The following is a 23,165-nucleotide window of genomic DNA, read 5'->3' as shown; positions in this document are numbered from 1 at the left end:
ATTGTATTAGAGCCAGAGACGCCTGGAACTGTTTAAAAGAAATGCATACAAAATTCGGTTTGCTTCACGTACTGCAGCTTATGAGAGAATTTTTTAACATAAATATGAAGCCAAATGAGTCTGTCCAATCCTATCTAGCAAGATTAATGGACTTACATAGAAAATTAGCTAATGGTGGATATGCATTCACAGATAGAGAAGTGGCCCTAGTGATGCTGTTGGGACTGCCTAGAAGTTATGAATCGCTTATCCTAAGTTTGGAAAAAGATGAAGCAAATCTGACAACTACAATTGTGAAACCAAGGCTACTCGTAGAAGAGAAACGTATAGTCAGAAATGAGAGTTCAGCCAAAGTGTATCATGAAGAACAAGCTCTTCACACTAAAAGTTTTGCCACTAACCAGAAGAAGCCTGCATTTGGAAAACCCATGAAGAAGTATGCAGCTAAAAGGCCAAATGAAGAAGAAACTAACAGAGGAAGAAATACTAAATGCTTCAGCTGTGGCCAGTGGGGGCACATATCTAAAAATTGTGAAGAGGCCAAATATCAGAAACAAAACAGCGCCAAAACTGCAGTTGAACACAAGACAAACATTGCACTTCTGGCAAATGAAGAAAAATCAAGAAAAAGTAATCTGTGGATTTTAGACAGCGGAGCTACAGAACACATGACCTCTGATAAAAGAAAATTCTCAGTCCTTAAGAAGTACACATCTGAAGTTGAAGTTGCTAATTCAGAAAGAATAAAGGTCACTGGAATTGGAAATATTTCATTTTCTGTTGGAGAAGAAGACGGAGAAAAAAACATCACTATTGAAAATGTCCTATATGTTCCAGAACTAGGAGGAAATCTATTATCCATTGGTAGAATTGAAGAAAGAGGCTTAAAAGTAGAATTTGCTGAAGGAAAAGCCAAAGTGATTGATAAGAATGGAGATACTCTTTTATCTGGTGAGAAAAAAGGAAGACTATACATAATCGAAGAAAAGATGGCAACTGCCTACGCTACGAAAACTGAAAGTGGCGACTTGCTGCATCGTAGACTTGGTCATCCACATTCTTGTACAACAAACAATATTGTCCCCATCGACAGAAACCTGAAATCAACAGTATTAGCAAATGAACCTTGCCAAGTTTGTATTCAGGGAAAAATGAAAAGGAAGAAATTTCCAAAAGCCGCTAGTACAAAAGCTAAAGACATCCTAGAAGTTATACATTCAGATGTTGTTGGCAAAATTTCTCCCCCTTCCTTTGGAGGCTCAAATTACTTTGTGACTTTCACGGATGAATTTTCTCACTATACCACGGCATTCCCTATGAAAGCCAAAAGTGACGTACTAGAAAAATTTGAGGAGTACCGTTGCATGGTAGAAAATCTCCAAAACAGAAAAATCAAATTCTTGAGAAGTGACAATGGTGGGGAATATATAAGTGGAAAGTTTGACAAGTACCTTGCTGCGCATGTGATCCAAAGACAACTAACTGTACCTGACACGCCTCAACAAAATGGTCTGGCTGAAAGACTGAACCAAACATTGATCAACACAACAAGATGCTTGCTTATTGAGTCCGGAGCAGATCACAGGTTTTGGGCTGAAGCAATGGCCACTGCGGCCTATCTCCACAACAAGCGGCCATCTATGGCAATTGATGGCGATATTCCGGTGGAACGATGGTCAGGGTATGGAAGCAAAACAGACCACCTCAGAGTTTTTGGATGCAGAGCCTGGAGCCATGTTCGCTCACACTCAAGAGGAAGCAAGCTTGATCCTAAAGCTACAGAATGTGTTTTTGTGGGATATCCTAAAGGAGTTAAAGGCTACAAATTGTATGATCTGAAGAAGAAACATTTTTTCGTCAGCAGAGATGTCATTTTTGAAGAAAATGTTTTCCCTTTAAAACTGAGCAAGTGTGACAATCCTGCAGAAGGAGCTACCCTTAAAATTCAAGACTTTGAATCAGAATATCCTTTGGACCTACCTGAAACAGAAGCTCGTGACTCATCTCTAGATTATATAACTCCTGATGTAAATAACTTGGATGAAACCGAATGTCCCAATACAGATCCAATTTATCGAAATTCCGAAAGATGTCCAGACATACAGCTTGAAAATACTTCAGATTACAAAGATGAAGGCCAATCAGTTGCTCAAATACAAGACGTTGCTAATAACCTAGACCCTGAAATCGAAGTAGCAGCCAGAAACCCTACATGTGGAAGTGAGAGATGTGAAAAAAGAAAAACCAAAATTCCTAAACGTTTCGAAGACTTCTATCTGTACGATGCCCAAGAGGTACAACAATCTGAAGAAAAGGACCCAGTAACCCTAAAAGATGCCCTGAAATCACCCGAAGCTGACATGTGGTTAAAAGCCATGGAGGAAGAAATTCAGAACCTCACTCAAGCTCAAACCTGGGAACTAACTACGAAACCACCAGGAGCTAAGGTAATACCATCCAGATGGTTGTTTCGTAAGAAAAAAGACGAGATTGGAACCGAGCAAAGTTCAAAGCTAGATTGGTAGCAAAAGGCTATCTGCAAATGCCTGGAGTGGACTTTCAAGACACCTTTTCACCAGTTATCAAACTCAAATCTGTAAGATTATTGCTTGCCGTAGCTGCAGAGAAAAACCTAGAAGTTCACCAAATGGATGTAACAGCTGCATACCTTAATGGAATCCTAGAAGAGGACATATATATGGCACAGCCAGAAGGTTGCATTGAGAAAGGGAAAGAACACCTTGTCTGCCACCTGAAGAAAAGCATCTATGGTCTTCGACAATCAGGACGTGCATGGAATACTTGCTTGAATGACTTCCTGATCCAGTATGGATTGAAAAGATCAAATGCAGAACCTTGTATTTACTTTTGTCATGAGAAGAACATCATAATTGGAGTTTATGTTGATGACCTCCTGATAGTTGGAAACATGCCAGAGATAAATGAATTCAAGGAAGGCATTAAGAAAAGGTTCAGTGTCAAGGACCTAGGTCCTGCAAGCCAGATCTTATCCATGCGAATATGCAAAGAAGATAATGGGTCATACACACTAGATCAAATCGTTTATGCATCAGAAATCTTAGAAACATTTAAAATGACTGAAGCAAAATGTGCATCCACACCACTGGACCCCAGCATAAAATATAAAAATGTAGATGAAGAGCAGTGGGAAGAAATCAAAGAAAACAGCAAGGGAATCCCTTATAGACAAGCTATAGGAAGTCTTCTATATTTGACTTGTGGTACTCGCCCAGACATGGCTTATTCTTCCACTTATATGAGCCAGTTCAATGAAAAACACACGGAAGAACATTGGAGAGGTGTGAAGCACATTCTAAGATACCTAAAGGGAACACGACACAGAAAGTTGAGATTCCAGAAGACAGGTGAGCCACTTCAAGTCTACTCAGTCGCTGACTGGGGAGGTGACAGAACTGACCGTAAATCTTATAGTGGTTATATAATGCTACTCGCAGGTGCTCCAATCTCATGGTCGAGCAAGAAGCAATCCACAACAGCTTTATCGACGACAGAAGCAGAGTATGTGGCAATGTGTCACACTGCCAAGGAAATCCTATGGATTAAAAATTTGATCAAGGAAATCTGTAGTGAATTAGCTGCTTCACCTCAAAAAGTGCTAGTCGACAACCAGGGAGCAATCTTCTTAGCAAAGAACCATGTCACTTCTGAAAGAAGTAAGCACATTGATATTAAATTTCATTTTCTGAGAGACCTAGTGAAGGAAAATGTGATTATATTTCATCATGTGCGATCCAGCGACAATCTCGCTGATCTCCTAACTAAGCAGACCTCAAAAAAACTTTTACGTGACATGAACTATGCCGGGACTTGTACGTAAAAATGATCTCCTTTGAAGTTTACGACTGATAGTGTCTGTGTAGAGACATGACTTAAAATTTCAGAAAGAAGCCTAGATACAAATTTTTCTTAATTGCTTTTATGTAAACATTGTGTTTCCTAGTATAACTTAATATGTGTTCATTTAATGATGTAATTCATAAGTAGAAGTCAATAGTGTTTAAGCATGTAATAGCAGCTACATTGTTCTGTAAATGTGTACAACCACAGCGTGATAAATTTTTGTGGAAGTATGTAAGTATCTTGCAAATAGTGTGACTGGCAAGGGGGCGTGTTAAAAATATATGTAAATGTGCCAGTCCCAATATTTACTTTATGAGAATTGGCAACAACATTTTTGTTGTCATTCTATCCCTGTCTGGTGTGCATAGCTGTGGTTGCTTGTTCCCATGTAACCTGATATTCCCAATATATTTTTATTTGTTCGACCTGGACTATGTCATTTCTTTAACCCACGACTAATCTCGATTTTTATCATTGGTTTCGAATCAGGACATCATCAGGGAACAGCTTTTCATTCTTAGGGGTTTTAGGGATGTTTTCCGTTTGAAGATTAAGGAAGGGGAAGTTTGCACCCGTCTGCTGTTATTGCCAGCATCACTGTTACGCGTTGTTTTTCACATCCCGAAGTTTTGATGATAACTTCCTTAGTCCCCCTCTTCGTAATGGTGTAGTTACGAGCATATCAAACCAAATTGGCGTCTCACCAGCGTTGCCAATTTGCCCCATTGAAAAATTCTTTTCCTTCCAAAGTGTGATGACATACCGCTGAAATGTTAGTAGTTTTCCCTCAAAATCTGCAGGAAGCTTTTGGCATATTGTTGTACGGCGTCTTAGAGATAAGCCCATCCGCTTCATAAACCGATCCACATATCCACGGCTAGCCTTAAACTCTTGTTTCGGTATTCCAAGAACCTCAGCCTCTTCTTTTGCTTTATTTCTTATGGTGTCACTAGTCACAGGTTGTCCATTCTCCCTCCTTTCACATACAAATTCCAAAACGTTTTCTTCAATTTTAGGGTTTCTTCCTTTGCGAAGGCCAGTGAATTTCTTTCTACTAGCTTTAGTTGCAAACAGTGCCAATTTCTGTTGCCGCCACAAGCGAACATTGCTCTCAGCTACATTGAACTCTCTCCCTGCCTTTCTATTGCCATTTTTTTCAGCATAAAGAACTACTTTACGTTTGAAAGTAGCGTCATATGACATTCTTCTCTGTTTGCCCTCCATTTCTTGACTACGTACTCTGCAGTTTGTATCCTCTATGGAATAATGTGTCAACGATAAATGTAACGGTAAATGTAGTCCAGAAATACAGTAATCCTTTATTACGATTTAAATTTGGTTGACGTCATCGGCAAACTTTGCACTCGAATCTAATGCGCACCCTAATTTTGAATACTACATTTGGCCAAAAACGATGCGCATTAGATTCGCATAAGTATGGTAAGTTCTATTTCTTTCCTTACATTTTGGAAAAAATATTAATATTTCAGACTACATGAAATGGAATATTTTCATGTAGTTACGGTATCTGTACATAAAAAAGTAGTCACAATACCCTACTTTGGAAACAGATAAACAATGCCGACGTAACATGAAAGTTATCATAAGCAATTTTGATTTTTTATACACTATATCAGTAACTTTTGTCTCTTTAGTAATCTAACTAAACACTTCTGTTCATTTAAACTTCTACTGGATTGACTGGCGACATCTCCGCCAACTTTCATGTTTGGCGGGATTTCATAATAATTGAAATAAATTGTTTTTTTTACTGAAATTCTTTTTTATGATGAAATCTTATATAATTTTAAAGGTAGACTTTTGATATTTAAGTTGGTAATAAGTAAGATGATTGTTTTTATAATTTTAAAGCAAAAAATTTCCCATTGATTAGGCTTTTCTGACATGAATTCCATTTTTTATATACTCAGCTTTCCAGAAATTTCACATATCTGGAGTGTGGCATTTCTTCAGCCTACCGGACAGTCAACTTCTACTGTAGTTAATAATAATGGGATTTACTATTTTAAAATGATGAAATCTTGAAAAACCTTTCTTCACACAAATTGGAATCTGCAAATCATTTTTTGACAAATAATAAACAAATACCAGAAGCAAAAGTTTAAATTAGGTCTGGATGGGGGGGCAAACAGCAAGAACATTTTGAATATGGGTTACAACAGCTGAGAGATTAAACTCAATACTTTTATTATGCTGCAATGTATTTATGTTTCATGATCAGTTGATCATAAAAGTCCCTCACCCCCACCCAAAAAAATACCTGTATATATATATTTTATGGATTTCAGTTGTAAAAGCAGAAGCTTTCAAAGTGAAACATTAAAAATCTTAATCTGTTAACTATAGTGTGACCTGCATATGAAAACTCAAGTGAATTCTCCCTCTCCCTGTTTTTGTGCATGTGTGTGTGACACAAGTACACACGCGTACATTTGTTTGTTTTGAAAAGAAAAACTGAAATTTTTTGATAAAAAAATTTTTTAATTTTGTATTTTATGACTGTCAATTAAACGTTATTACTATAACCTAACTCAGTGTTCTCAAATTGCACAAAGGGCACATACTCAACCTAATATCAGTTGGCAGGCCAGATTTTTTTGAACAAAATTTAAAACTAAATTTCAAATAACTGAATTTTACTTTCTAAATATTTATCAAAACACAGGTAAACAACAATAATAATAATAACAATAAAGGGAGAAGAATATATTTTTCATGCTTGTTTACTATTTGGTTGTGTTACTATAACAAATTTTTGTTGGTTACATTTTTAATTCAAATACACTAGCAGCTAAATATTAAACTGACATCACTGACATTTATTTCAAATTCTCTTACATTACATCATTCTCTCCAGTAAATAACTTACTGTTAATATGATAAACATATTATGAAAACTTACCAAATTTTCAGAGAAAACTTCCCCAGGGGAATAAAACTTGAGAATAGATAGAGACAACCGTTTCTCATTCCTTATTAAATTTTGTACTGATACATATATAAAAAATATGCAAATAATTGTACGTTTCTCTTATTTTTTCCTGCAACTTTACTCTTGATGTTGTTTGAGTTTGGTAATATTTGTAACCTTTGAGAAAAAGTACTGGAAATTATCTTCATTGCAGGTTGTAAATGTGCTTATCAGTCAATCGGGCCCTTTTTTAGACGTGTTAATTTTCAACTGTTAAAAACACTGTTCACATATGAATGCATTTCCAAACAAAGCATTTATTGTTATTGCAAAAATTTGGAACTGAGGATATCTCAGACAAATATGAATATGAATTAATCAGATCTATATCTTCAAATCTTTGAATAAGATTTATATCACACTATATATTAATTAGTTCCATTTGTAAATTTTCTGGTATGTTATTCATGTTTACTTTTAATGGTAATGGAAATAATTAAAAATCTGGCATCAAATCATTAAATTTCTTAAATCTGCCTTCAAATTCTTGTCATAATAATGCTATTTTTCATATTTGCAATTTACCTTTAAAAGCTGTAACAGCAGCATTACATATTAGTGATAAGTTTATCGTTTCTTTGAGCTGTTTATTGAGAACATTTAAATGGCCAGTTAAATCAATAAGAAATGTTAAATATGTCCTCCATGTATCATTATGTAGCTCGTTGATGATTATATTTGTTTTCCATCATGAAAATTAGCTCCTTGACTTCACCGCCTCTCCTCATTATAATAAATTATTTCTCTGTACTTACTTTCAATTTCTTCAACCAGTACAATAAATTCTCAATGTTTCATAGCTTATCCATGGATATAGTTTACTGTTTTAATTCATGTTTCCATAATATCAAGCATTTGCAAACGTTTGGCTCAGACTGCTTCTTTATGAATAATGTAAAATATAGCACAAGATATATTATAAATATTATCTTCTTTCACTGTATTTCTTAATTTTGCCACTACTCCATTTTTTACAAATCATAGCAGTGCCACCAATACTTGCAAATTCACCCATTTTATTCTGCTTGAACTTATATTTCTGTTTTTATTTTAAAAAAAATTATTCTGTGTGACAATTTTTCCTGTCATAGAAATTAGCAATTCCTTAACTAATTCAAATTCATCAGTAATGCCTCATACAAAAACAGCAATCTGTGGTATATCTTTAATGTCAGTATTCTTATCAACTCATATTGTAAATCACTAGCAATTCCTTTAATATGTTTGTTCCATTACTGTGATGGCTGTGAAACTAATATTTTTCAACAATTTGTTGCTTATCAAAGAAATTCAACAGATTAATTAAACAATCTTTAATGAATTCACCATCAGTAAATATTTTTGATCTTTTCAATGGTATGCTCAGGAGCAAAACTTGCATGAACTGTTGCTTCACTGGATTTATTTGCTTATGTAAAAATATTTTGTTGTTCTTAGTTAAATTTTAAAAAGTGTAACCTTCCCCCCCCCCTTAAAGTTTACCCTCCAACATTTCAAATTTTTCTTTATGATTCATTTTGTAATGGTGACATAAGTTGTACTCTTTTGATATTCCATTAATACAAATTAAGCAGTTTTATTCTAGACAACGCCACAAAAGTACATAATTTCCCATTTATCTTGAAAAGCACTTCTGTCACTTTTCTGTTACCTGTTGTCAAAGACAAGGCTTGAAGTTTAATGTCTTATTTTAAATCACAATTATAATTTTGTTTACAACTTGGATTCAATTCAACAAGATGAATTTTTTTAAGTAACACTCAAAAATTGGTAACACTTAAGCATTCAAATTATTGGTATTGATATAATGCAGATCTAATGACAAGCACAAGTAATGAGTTTTCAAGCCATTTACTAGTTCGTTTCCATCTATTTAGCAATATAAATTACATAGCTGTACTTCCAACTTACCAATTATTGACTGACTGAAAGAAAGTAAAAGTATTAACTCATGAGGGGGGGGAATGGACAGGATTGCAAAATTCTATCGACTTTGAAAATTGGCAGAGATTTTGCCAAATTTGCTTCAGTCATCCCAGGAGAAATTTGAAGGAATGGATCCCTCTTTATTTAGGTAATCAGCATATACATATTATAGACATAACATATAAAAAAAAATTCTACCACTTGTCATATTTTTTTGTTGTGCAGCCAGTGTTTATCAATTCTCACATAACTAGTACTTTTCGTGATGCCAGGATTCCATAATTTGAAAATAGTTTATTCATGCTGTTTCATTGAAATCAAGCTGCAGATTTTAATCATTTTTTCAAGATGTGATTGAAAAACAGATAAATAGCTGTTAACTTATATTGTTTCATACAGAAATTAAGTCAACTTATCGAGAATTAATTGGGTTTACATAAGCCAAGTTGAAGATCTTATGATTAAGCTGTGATGTCACACTCATCCATTATTGGTACTTAATTGCAGCTTGGTGACTGTTTTTGTTTGGTTGGAGTCATAGTCTAGTTTTGCTTTAAATTTTGCTTAATTTGTTCATACCCTCCTAAAAAATTTTCTAAAATTTGAAAATATTCCAGTTAGCTGAATAGTTGATAGTCAAACTTTTATTGTGTTAATCTCATAGCAATAATAGTTTTTCATCGCATCAATTCTTCGACTGTATGCTTTCATATGAGTATGATATTTGATGTATCGGAGGAAATGCATCTTAAGAGATTTAACTGGTTTACATTTTTTAGATTGTTATTCTGTTTCAAAATTCATTAATTAAAAAACTGCTGACATTATTTGCATATTTTGATTCCTTCCACATTTTATGCCTTTATTTTGGTTGAGAAAATAAATTTATTCTGGAATACTTTGCTCATATTAATTTTTTTTTTTCAGATCGTAAAAAAGAAAGAATTATCTTTCTTATTGATTACAAATGGACAGGACTTTAATAATTTGATAATATTTGAATGATTATGTTTACTGTAATCCTGTTAAGCAGTAATTGCTGTGTTTCTAATATTGTTTTAGAACTTCATTTTAATATTAAATTATATCTAGTTATGCATTTTATTCCACTATTTTTAATAGCAATTAATATCTTTCAGAATAAATATTGACTGTCACCATTGTCGTGATCATCAAGTTAATCAAGAAGATAAGATTGAACTGAAAGCTATTTGTACAAATTGTGTGAATATGGACACTGAATATACATGGAAAATATGGTTAATTGAAGAGGGAAAACATGAATTGCACTTTAGTAAGTGATTTGTGCTAAATTGTGTAAAATTTTTTAATATATTGCATGAAAAATAATAATTATATGAAACGTACATACTTATTTTATGCTACAAGGTTTTTACTTATTACTGAATGAAAAATGGGAAAAGGGCAACTATATGAAATTTAATATGAGTAAATAGGTTGTTGTAATTTTCCATTTTTGGGGAGGAAGAGCAGCATTAAATTAAAAAGGGTAACCTTCTTACTTTATGTGTCTACTTATTTATCAATCAGCTTCTCTCTCTGTATGCATATATATATATATATATATATATTAATTATTACATTTAGGTAATTACAAATGTGTTCAAGCTGATGGTTCTACGTTTTTCATTATTGCTCCAAATTCAACTGTTGCTGCTGTGTATCCAAGGGATAATGAAACTTACACTCTTAATGATGATGTTTTGGAAAATTTAGACGGTTCTTATCACTTCTGTAAGTATATTCATTGCTTGTTAGCTTTATTATATTTTCAAATATCACCTCATATTTTGGATATGTTAAAAGTAACATGCACTTAGAAGTTTAGAAAGCCATCTTACATCTTCATTGTAGGACTTTTCTGATCATTTAAACAAGAAATTTTGCATGCAGTTCTTTTCTCATCAGTTGTGCATTCATTGAGACAGACAACATTTTACCTGATTGGATATTACAAATATTTAGGATGCGTATACCCTTGTGATATCCAAAGGGATAATTTCCTATAAGTGTTATTTCCACCTGTTGATATTATCATTAGCATCCCTTTGTAATCAAGGTATTTATACAAAGTATTCTCATTGAAATGTGTGCATTTAGCATGTCTTTATAAATTCATAAAATGTATTCTAATGTTAATCATCTACATGTGAATACTTTATCGTATTAACTTTTAGTTTTTTAGAGGTCACTTCTAATGACCGTATGGATGAAATCATTAAATATTACTAAATTTGTTGGTTTTATGAAATGGTCAATGTTCTTAGTGATTTTATTTGGGTAATTTAAATATGAACAATTATCTCTTAAAATGTTATGAAGCTGACCCCCCTGTATTTTGAAATGAATTAACAAGAATATGTATTGGAGATTGTATATAATTGTGTTTGTTTACAGCTGCTTCAAGCTTCATTTCAACAGGGGAAATGAACGATATTTCCAGTGATGATCTTCCTCCATTTCCAGATTTATTGGGCTTTCCGGAAAAAATTGCTAATTCATCAATGGGTAATTTTTTTCACTTATATATATATATATATATATTGTTCAACAATTATTCACTTATGCATTTTTTAAAATTTTTTAGGATTAAAAAAATTTTTGGAATTATATTTTAATTCATGGATTTTGATACTTGCAACTTGATTTACATATGCTCTCAGAAATTAAATGACACTGTAGATTAGTTCGCAGCAATAATTAATAATTTATTTGTTTGTAATTAAATTTCATTAACTTTTATTTGCTTTTTACAAATAGAGAATGTTTGTTAAATTTAAATATATATATATATATATATTCATTAAATGGGGCACTCAGCAAAATTTCACTTTTTTTTTTTTTTTTTTTTTTTTTTTTAAGGTCGGATATTTTATATTTGGAATGATTTTATATATTAACAAGTTTGTACTTTAAATTTTATATCAACATTGTAATCAAAATGTGTGCTAGAAACATTTTTGTGGGTTTTAATTTGAATTTAAATTGTTGTTAAGTATGAAATTTCAAATGTAATTTTCATAGAATCTTCTTCTTCCCCCCCTTTTTTTAATTAGAAGTTTTGAAATTGTATGTGTTTCTGGCAATTGAGATATATTAAAAATACTTTTTTAGGTTTGTTTATTAAATATGTATATCTCTTTAAAATATAAATATTTCAAATATCACAAAACACATAAAAAAGATGCTGTCAGTTAAATAATGAAAATCGGGTCACATTCCAGATAACCTCTTGTGAAAATATTAATTAGTTTTAAAATAAGGTACTGAAACGTATAGTATGACAAAGTTAATGAGTTATATTAATTTTAAAATTTATCAGTCTTTAGTTCCTTTTTTAGATTAAAAATAAAAAATTAACATTTTGGGGAAAAGTATTTAGTATAGTATCTTATTATTAGAATATCTTATTGCTCTTAATTTGAAATAAAAATTTTAACTATGGTGAAAAGCAGTGATCTGCTGCTTAAGGGCTGTATTTTTCTTCTTCTCTTCTCAGTTGCTAAAGATTTTCAATGCATATTAAACTTTCTGTTTCATTGTATAGGTCTTCATGTGAGTGAATTAGTTCATGAAATACATCATCGTTCAGCAAGAGGTTTGCCAAAACCTCTAAATACAGATTTTCTTGATCCTATGTTAAGTCAACAAATGCTGTCTGAAGGTGAAGCACAATATGAGGATAATCTAACCCTTAATAGTATGTTTATATTGTTACTCTATTCTCATAAAATGTACTGTAAACAATATTCTTTGAATGTACATGAAACATGTACTTTTGAATTTAATACTAAAAAACTGTGCATTTCTGGACATTCTGGTTCCCAACTGTTTGTACTCTTGATGTAGAAAATTCATTTCTATTTCCCAGTAATAAATAAAAAGTAAATTATAATTATGGAATTCCATCCTAGTTGAAATGCTCACTTCAACTTCAAATGTTAATAAAAATCATGCCTTTTTACTTGTATACTTATGATTCCTATATAAGAAAGGAATCACAAGATAGAAGTACAGTGATTACTTAATCTCTAGACATTGTTTAATAAATATATGCAGAATTGTAATTTTGATATATGTGCTTATAGTTGAGAAATGCAAATAAGTCTTTTAATTGCAAAAATATGATAAATACCTTCTACCTCAAGGAAATGAAGATAAGTATACAGTCAAAAGTCTTTAATCTGGACTCGTCGGGACTTCAGCAATTCCGGATTATCGATTTTTCCAGATTATAGATCAAGATGGCATGCAGAAATTATAAAATAAAAAATATGAAACCGTAATTTATGAAATAAAGAGCAATTATGATCTAAAGGATATCAAAATTTACAAAAAAAAAAAAAAAAAAAAGCTTAATATTTATTTGTTTACTTTATTAAACATTTCTTTCAATGCGCGCATGCGTAAAGCATACATTACGCATTACGCATGATATTTATAATGACGAGGAATTTGATTTAAATCATATCAAAGACGGAATACATCAAGATGAAATACTACATTAATAAGGAATTATAAGCTGAATAAAATAAAAACATCTGCCCTGAAGATAAGGATAGTGCTGACAGATCAACTTCCAGTTAATTACGCACTGCGACGTCCCCCCCCCCCCCCCGGCAGAGCAGCGTGAAATTGATAAACAGATTTCGGAATTGTTAGAGAAACAAAGGATATGCCTTTATCCATTTTTTGCAGCAATTCCACTTTTTGTTTGATTGACATCGAAACATACTTCCGCTTTGGCAACTCCAGCATCGGAAATTCTATTTGACATAATTGAAAGTTCAAGCTTACTTTTATAGAATTGCTCTTAACAGTCTGCAAAAAATAATAAGCCGGATCCAATTCAAAGATTAAGGAACAACCCAATCTACAACATTAATTGAAATAGATAATTAGATAATTTTAGCTTAGCTTATACCGTCTGTTATACATTAAGCGCGCATGCGTAAACGTATTACGCGCATGCGCACATGCATATGCACATGCGTAAGCGCCTATGCGCATGCGCAGAAAGTTTGTAACTTATTAAAAGGTCCGGATTATGGGTGTCCGGATTAACAACTTTTGACTGTATATGATTTTCAGATTTATTGAAATACTAAAATGTGAAAATAAAACACAATTCAGTTTTATATGACCTCTAAATCAAAGTTTTTTTTTATTTATTTATTTTTTATAAAATAGAACCAGTTTGTGTGTAATTTTGACATTTTTTTTCCAAGGTTACTAATTCATTTATTTGAAATTCTCCTTCCACAAAGTATCTGTAATAAGGTAAAAGCAGTTTATTATATATAACTTCTGTGCCCATGTAAAAGTATAAATTTCTTTTAATATTAATTCGTTTTCTGGTTTACTAAAAAGTGTTGCCATTATTTTTGTTGTCTTTTTGCCAAGTTTTGCCTAGTCGTCTTTGTAATTTTTTATCATGGTTATGCCACAATTTTTATAGTCTAAAAGTCTTTATTTAATCTATTTTTAAAACTGGAAGGCACGGATATATAGCTTGTCATTCAAGAAACATTTTAGCTATGTAGTATTTTTTAATGTTTTTTATATAGAAGAGAATAGTTAGTGGCTGAACTGATTCAGCCATGAATTTCAGGAATTGATGCTCTATATTTAACATTTCCCATTGTGTTCTAGTTTAGAAAGCATCAAATGTATATGTGAATGATGCATGGTATTTGAGTACAGTAAAATCTCCATAGGACAATCACTAATCATTCCGAGTTAGTTTTTGGTCTTTCGTGGAGTTTGTTTCCTTACCATGGTTTAAGGTCATGTTCAGTAGCAGTGTTTATTTAAGCATAAAAAATACTAGTCACTCTCAAAGATTTCTGTATAGAAGGTGGCCATATGACAAGTGTCACTGTACCTTTTTTTTTTTTATCATCAACTAACTTCTTTTAAAATATGTTTAAATATAAAGGGGGAATAATATCAATTTGTTAAAATGTAATATGGATGAAAAAGAAATGTACATATCTAAAGGCAGAAAATTTATTTGCCTGACTGATAAGTATTAAATGTATGTGCAGTTTGTAATTCATACAACATATTGACAAAATATTTCTGGGAATTCACGAAATGATTGCAATGCTTTACATACTTTGTAGTTTATTCTTAAGTGCTTTCATCATATTGTTTTTTTTTGGGGGGCAGAGAAGCATGGGAACTATCATTTCCTATCATTTCTGTTTAATATTTGATCATGAACTTCTAGTTAATAATTTGAGTAATTTTATTCTACTAATAATACTTTTCTAAGATGATAGTCACCTATGTGAATGTGAGCGTTAGTGATATTAACCACTAACATGCCTCCCGAAATTCAGGTCTCTATTTTAGAATGTTCTCAGAAATACTGGTGACTTTCCAAAGGAACTTTTAAAAATTTTCTTAAATTTTAAACAAAATTTTAAAGAATATTTCATTTAAAAGAATATTTCTGTATCATTTTCAGTAGAGAGTTTCTAATAGAGGAAAAATTTCATGGTGAAGAGTAAAGAGTTTAAAATTATTTATTACCTGTTTCAGTATAAACTCATGAAGCCAAGTGTTTGTATTTTAACAGAGTGTAAAGACATTATTTTGTTTAGAATCTGTGCTTTAAGCAACTTTTTATATTGGTTTACTGATTACATTAGTGACTTTGATTATCATTATTTATCAACAAGCCAAGCTAACATTTCATTTGTGTTTTCTCATTATGCATATTTAGACTTTACATATATTTTACTATTGAAATTATGTAGGACACTGATCAATTCTAGGTTTTCCACATCCTGATTTTCTACCCTTGCAACCTCCTGGTTTAGGAAGCCCTGATTACCTGATAACTGAAGAAGGACAACCTGGTGAAAGTGGGAGTGCTGCTGCCAGAGATCAAAGTAATAGCTTCAGAATTTTACATAAATGCTTGGCTCATTATATTGAACTGTCAGGAAAATGATGACGTATTTTTTTCCTCAGATATACACATATAGAACAAAGAACAATCAATGACTTATTGCCCATTTTGTTTGGTCCTCTTTCCTTGAGCTTCATAATTCCTTATTCTTAGAAGGACATCTCTTTATTGGAAAAATCTGAGTAAGGCATTGATTTACAGCCTTATCTGAATTGCATTTTATATTAATCAGGAATTTTTAAACTGAACAAGGCATTTTGAAGTCTGGTTGGTGAAGGAAGGTCGAGCGATTATGATGGGCATCTCATCCAGTTTCAAATTCATTCAGTTTTTTATAGGTGTTTGAACTTGTGTGCCATTACGTGCAGCTACTTATCAGTTAATGAGTACTATACATTTCTGAATGATGGGTCCATTCAGACTGTTCATATGCCTACAGTACACATTCAAGCTGAGTGTTTGATTCTTTGGTAGGAACTTGAGAAACACATCTTTACATATCGCAGCCTATTCAAGTTGCTGTGAACACTTGATTGAGGAATGTTAATGTTTCTTTAATTTGTTATTTCATAACATAGGTTATGTTCGATGAGTGCTTTTGTTTTATCATAAACTTCTCTTGGTCTTCCTGATCTGAAGAGCTTCATTGAGATCAAAATCACCAGCACTGAATTTCATGAGCCATCAATAGCACCAACTTTTTTGCAGAGCACTTTTATTTTTATGCAAATTTTGGATATATGTTCTTCCTTTTATGGAAGTAAAACAGTAAAATGTGGTGAAAAGGCACAGTTTGAGCTTTCATGTTCAATTTATAAAATCTCCAAAATTTAACCAAATTATTCAATTTTTTCCCAAGAATGATGGAAAAAAAATCTGTTTTAAATTTCTTTAAACAACTGTCAGATGTGATAACATAGCAGTAAAATAGATGTGAATGAACTCTAGCACTTCTGAAAATGAGAACTATCTGTTATAAAAATGCGTCATGATTTTTCAGACAGCCTGGTATATAAAGCTTAAAAAATTATTGAAAACTCTTAACGCATATTTAATTAAAAAATGTTTTAGGAAATTTCATTTTGCCAAACCTGTTTATTAAAGTTTTTAACTTTAATATTCCTTTTATATAATTCTGCTGTATGTTATGACTGAAATTGATCACAACAAAAAGAGTATGTATTTAGTTGTGTATCGTAATTTTTCCCCCATTTTATGTAGCTATGTTTTCTTGGCTATAAATGCTAGAAATTAATTACATTGAAGAAAAGCATAGTTATTCATCTATGCAGTTCAAGTATTTGTATATATGTAATGAGTGAAAAATGTAATGAAACAGGTAATGAAAAATGTTCTAGTTATTTTGATGCATTTCTTGATTTCCAATAAACATAAACTTTACTTATTGCAAATCCAACTTAATTATTTTGATGAAGATGTAAAATAGAAAAATTCGTTTTTATTGAAGTACTTAATTGAAGAACTCAAAATACGGTATATTGATGAGTGTGAAATTTAAATCGTAAAGTTCTCACTTGAATTCTAGCTGTGTACTATTAGATTTAATTCTTTGGCAAAATATATATCAAACAAAAGTAAAACTTTTTATTTTGTTTCATGACTTGGCATATATAGTCTTAGGTATTTTCTGACTACTGTTGTATCTATTTGCAGAATGCATTAATTTAGCCATATTTTTCTTTTTACCTTTTTTTATGCCATGCGATTTCGAACTTTTTTTTGGGGGGGGGCTCTCTTTTAAACACCTGTGGCAGTGATATTTGATTATTTTCATAATATGAACTGTTTAGAATTTGCCCATCTTTGTCCATATTTTTTGTCATTTTCAATGCCTGTAGTTTTACATGTTTTGTGTATAGTAATGTAATGTGGCTGGAAAGTGTAAAATTTTCCTAATGCATTTGTAAGTTACAGAAAATACCTGAAGTTGCAAAATTTAAGGACTTGTTTCTTTCTGTAATTAAATGCTTTGATTTTGGTTTTTCGGAATATGGGAAAGCATGCAAAGGCCTATTGTAATTAAGTGGAAAGATATATGTTCATCCCTAGCATGTTTTATGTATATATAAGCTATTTGAAATCATTCTGTATCAGGACATAGTAGGATGGGTTATAGACTTATAATGTAATTGTTTATAAATACTGTTCTTGGTGTTAATATAAGTTAATTCAGTAGTGATTCTATTCCTAGTAAAATTATATTTATAGAATTGCTATTTTTCTTGTTAACTTTAATATTTTTACTTCTCTTATATGCTTGCCGCCTTTACTGCATTGAGTAAAAAGGAGAATTATTAAATAATCGCTTTTATAAAGATAATTGTCCTTTTGTATTTTTTGTAAGAATACATATTACAGTCAGCTTGGAAGTATTTAGATATATTAATATAATATCATAAATTTTACATTCAAAAATTGTTTTCAGGTATTCAACAAATAGGAGCATTTTTATCAGAAGATGAAGACCATATACTTGAAGAAGCAGGAAAACCTCGAACAAAGTCTTCAAATACTAACAGTGGTAAATTTAGAAGTTATTTTACTATCTGTGAAGTAATATGCTTGCAGATAATTGTAGGTATATCTTAATTATAGTGTGCACTTCCCATACACATATACATATGAAATCATTCCACATGCACACATACATATAAAATAATATAGCTATACTTATACTGTTTATATGTTACTGACAGAGGGAGAAATTTAGAATACCGAACAGTATAGATAGGTACAAGTAGGCGAAACACCAGAATTTCACCATTGGTCATATAGATGTATGTCCACCATTGTGTTACATTTATATTAATGTGAGGTTTACTTATAAGATCAAAACGCCAGTCATGTCAAGTCTATTTAATATGTAGAATACTGTAATATTAGTGTTCTGTTTCCAGCTTGTGAATAAAGTTTTTCATCTTTCTTGTTTATTACTAGTTTTTCAAAGCTTTTAATTTATTTTTGGTCTTAAGTTCAAATTCAGGTGTGCACTGTTTAGAAAATACAGATAAGTATAAATTCAGACATAAAGTAAATTAGTTCAGTGCTAAAAGTCTATATGTACTTAAAGCTCTGCTGAGAATTGAAAAGCATTTTTTAAGATGTGTTTTTATTCTGTATAATACTTGAGTTAATATCTGGTTGTAACAAAAGTTTTCCGCCGAACAAAGTAAAGTTAGAAGAAAAACCATCAAAGCAGTACTTTTAGTGCAGGTAGTAATCATCCTCAAAATCTATGATATTCTGCCAAAGTTTTGGTAGTTTTTCAAAGCCTTTGGCACAGAAACGTGTTGGTCACAAGTCCAAAAACAGATCAATTGTATTTCAGATATCCCATGCAGAGTAGAAGTTGCCACCAGCAAGATATAGCTGCAGGTATGAAAAAATGTAGAGGTCCAAAGGAGCGATGTTGGGTCGGTGTGGCAGAAGATCCAAGTCTATACAGAGTCCAGCCCATGAATGCAAACACATGTGGTCTTCCATTACCTTGATGAAACATTACCTTTTTGTGCTGGAACTCAGTTCGACATTTTTCCTTGATAGCAACTTCAACATGGACTAGCATCTCACTGTACACCTTACTGTCAAGGGTTTCCAGATACTTTTTGCGGATAATACCATGGCAGTCCCACCAGGTACACAGCATGATCTTTTTGTTAGTTGATTTGCACTTTGTGAAGCTGCCAACATCCTCACCTGGTGCAGACCAACCCCCTTTTCGGCCTGTGTTGTTGAAGTAAACCCACTTTTCATCACAAGTACTTATTTGGTCCAGAACTTTGTCCTTGCATTGATATTCAAGAAAATTAGTGTGGGCCCGAACACGTCTGTCCTTATCTGCTTGAGTCAGCTCATGCGGCATCCAGTGATTGAATTTATATGTCAAGTTTATGTGATGCATAGTGTGACTAAAGGAGAGGGCACTAACATCTATCTCCTTAGCAAGCTCTAGAGTGGTTCCATAATGATCTTCTTCCACAAGCTCTTGCAGTCAGGCCTCATCAACATCAGTAGGCCAGCCAGAGCGCTCTGCTTCTTGAATGTCATGATGCTTGTTTCTGGACTTTCGGTACGCAATCTTCACAGTATCATATGATACAACATTAGTACCTAAAGCTGTACACATGATTTGGTGACATTCTGTAGCTGACTTTTTGCTACAGAACTGGAAGCAAATGGTGGTTGGAATCTGGAAGCATGATATGTTCCATTTCGGACACCTTGTACTTAATGATAATGATATTATTTTACAGATTTCACAACGGAATGTTCTAAAGCAAGTCCCCCCCTTTTTTTTCCAAATGCCAAAAATCATTTGACAGGATGTGATTAAGCACACCAACGGGAACTGTTTGCACAGGGAAAACGTGCAGTGGTGGGAAACTTTAAAAGAGTCATTTAGATTTACATTTAGGTGTTTTATGATTCAAAATGGAAAAACTAAATGCAGTCAATGAACAAATGTCTACTCACTCATATTACACAGTTAATGATAACTGGCAAATTAAGCATAAGGTTGCGTATCAGTTCCTCTGCTTGCTTTGGTGTCTGTTGCTCAAATGTCATCCTTTCAAAATCTGTAAATTTTCAAACACCTTAAAAGCTTAATGCATTCAATGAGACATGAATGAGACATTAAAAATTCATAAATAAGTATGATATGTGTAAAGTTCATTGAATGGAAAGAGCAGTATTTTAAAATTTTTACTTTCTCCTATTCGATTTACAAAATGTTAAGGGATGTACATCTCTTCAGAAAAAAATTATTTTACACTTATAAATGTATTAAGTAGAAATCTTAAATCCAGGTGTCTAGTATCTGGAATGATTTAATATCTACTATCAGGATTTTTCTCCCACAATATAATAGGATTGGAGAATATAATATTCCAAAAAAGCACCGTGTGTCATAAACCCTTTGCTGTCGTATGTCCACTCTCAGCCACTAAAGCCTTTTTACCGTTCTGGTCATATGTCTGCTCTCAGCCACCAAAGCCTTTTTACTGTTGCGGTCGTATGTCTGCTCTCAGCCACCACAGCAAGGAACTATACGAATCATATACTGTATGCATTCATGTATCAGTTTGCACTTTTCCAGGGTTCGTACGGTCTTTAACAGTCCTTAAAAGTCCTTAAATTTTTTTTTAATCGATTTTTGGTCCTTAAAAGTCCTTAATTTTGGCCAAAACCAGTTGAAGGTCCTTAATTTTAATCATCTGAAATTTCTCTCTGTTTTTACGACTGCCATTTTGAGTGTGAATTAGCATTTTGGAGGAATATTTTTGGCAATTCACTGATGTACATGGTTATCCCTTTTGAATGGGTTTATCGGTTATAATTTGTTTCTATTTCTAATATAAGAGTGATGGGATATGCTCGAGGTTCTAAGCAAGAAGTGAAACATAAGCATAGCAAAATTCATTTTTTTCTAATAAAGAGCTCTTAAACAACTTTTCGCTTTTGGGAATGTGAATTCTTTTATTAAGCGGTTCTAAATTTGGCGACTTATCAACATTTTGGCGATTTTAAGATCAGTTTCTATAGAAAATTTTTAATTCCGAGATCTGAGAATCTTTTGACGCTTTTTTTTAAAACATCGTAAAATGTAATAAATTTTATTAAAATAATGGTAATATATTGAAATTATATTTAAAAAATAACATTAAAATAAAACATTTTTAATTATCACTGTCATATTATAAAGTTTCATTTTGGCAACTTATTCTACAATATTTTGAATCTGAAAAATAAACAAGAAGGTGGGAGAAATACCTTGTATACTCCCCCTTTTAAAAGGCGACTGGGGTTTTTTAGGGGATCCAATCGCCAAATCCTTTGTGTGGAGAACACAGGATGATGAACTTTGATGGAACATTATCCAACAGCCATCAAGTAACCATCATGATAATTCTATAAAGCACAGTTTACAAAACAGCTCTTAGCAAAAACAAAATTAGCTGTGTAATTAATTGAAAATGTCTTCTTTTTAATGTTTTCATAGTAAGCGTTTTTTCCTCAGTCATGGGCTTTCATAGTTGCATTCATGGGCTGGACTCTGTATAGACTCGGATCTTGTCTCAGATTATTCAAAATTCTCAGAATATGCATCAGTTTTCTCTATAAAATTAATTTTACACTTTTTCCTTCCCCCCTTTTTTTTTTCCAAAATATTTCTGGCTTTTTTCTCTTACAGAATTGGTTGGGATAATTTTTCTTCAGTATTTTTGACACTGCAGCATGGAAAGTTTAGAAGGATTTGAAGGCAAGATTTATAGACCCACGATTTTAGAAGATTCGAGAAATATGAGACAAAATGAAAAATGTGTCCATAGTATCAACATATTAATATGTAATAGATGCATTTTACAGAAAATTTGCGATGAATTTCTTCCTTTTTGGAGAACGTCTGGAAGAACACTGGAAACATAATATTTGAATGTTTTACTCCTGATACTAGAATCTTTTTTATTAACATGTTTATCTTCCTTTTATTTTCTCTACTTTTCACTAGACAAAAGCATGGAAAATATCAAAAATGCTTCTAATCTTATCACTTGAGCAGGCATTATAGAAAGAGGTTTTTTTTATTAATAAAGAAATTGAAAACTTACAATTTAAGAGATTCATCTAATATGTCTAAATGCATCGTACACAGAGCTGGTGCTATGCATTTCCCCCCCTGATGCAATCTCTGTGTATCCTAAATTCTGCTGCGTAGTGCCTATCTAAATTCTGTTTCCAATGCCTGCTCTAAATTCTAAAAGTTTTGCCATTTCTGGATTTTGTTGTTCTGTGTGTCACTAAATTCTAAAAATTCTGCCACACCAGCTCTGTAACCGGCCTTTACCATATATATTTTGTATTTCTTCTGAATGTTCATATTACTAAAGGAATAAAATTAGCCACTTTTTCTGTACATTCTAAATGCATTTAGTGTTTTTTAGAATAACAGAAATCCTTAATTTAATCCAAAAATTCTAAAATTAAACGGAAACACGCTGAAGAAAGAAACGAATACATAAAGAAAATTATTCTTCAAAGATATGTGCAGTTATTATGTAAATTACCCGATTGTTTATCATTTCAGCCTTTACTATAACTTCCCATTTCTGTTTCCTCATATGATAGAGTTACTGAGCCAGATTAAATTAAAACTAAATTGTATTATCTTTGACCACTAGTCCACATTTTTAGTTTGAATTTGACTGTTCTTGTTTAATTACGTCACCATTGAGCTGTAATTGACTTTGTTAGCGTCAGAACATGCCTTTATGTTCTAAGTTCTTTGTCTGATATTGTAGTTACTTTCAGATACAGTGATAATTTGCTTCACATCTATCGGAGGGGGGGACTATTTAGCTTTTACTAGATCAAGTAAACCCTCATAGGTACATTGTGGAGAGA

At 32.2% G+C, this 23,165-nt stretch overlaps 1 protein-coding gene across 1 annotated transcript in view; it reads left to right on the top strand.

Moving 5' to 3' along the window:
• Nucleotides 1-23,165, top strand: part of LOC118188978 (polycystin-1-like protein 1) — a 601,848-nt gene that overhangs the window by 499,208 nt on the left and 79,475 nt on the right. The window contains exons 20-25 of the mRNA XM_085820080.1: nt 9,940-10,094; nt 10,409-10,555; nt 11,219-11,329; nt 12,369-12,521; nt 15,604-15,720; nt 18,187-18,282. Coding sequence (XP_085676206.1) covers nt 9,940-10,094; nt 10,409-10,555; nt 11,219-11,329; nt 12,369-12,521; nt 15,604-15,720; nt 18,187-18,282 — 779 coding nt within the window. The remainder of the gene's footprint in view (nt 1-9,939; nt 10,095-10,408; nt 10,556-11,218; nt 11,330-12,368; nt 12,522-15,603; nt 15,721-18,186; nt 18,283-23,165) is intronic.

The sequence above is a fragment of the Stegodyphus dumicola genome, chromosome 7 (genome assembly GCF_044657685.1).
Source record: "Stegodyphus dumicola isolate Sdum_Otavi_A_Nest chromosome 7, ASM4465768v1".
Classification (NCBI taxonomy): Eukaryota; Metazoa; Arthropoda; class Arachnida; order Araneae; family Eresidae; genus Stegodyphus; species Stegodyphus dumicola.
This window is presented reverse-complemented; position numbering and strand designations above follow the sequence as displayed.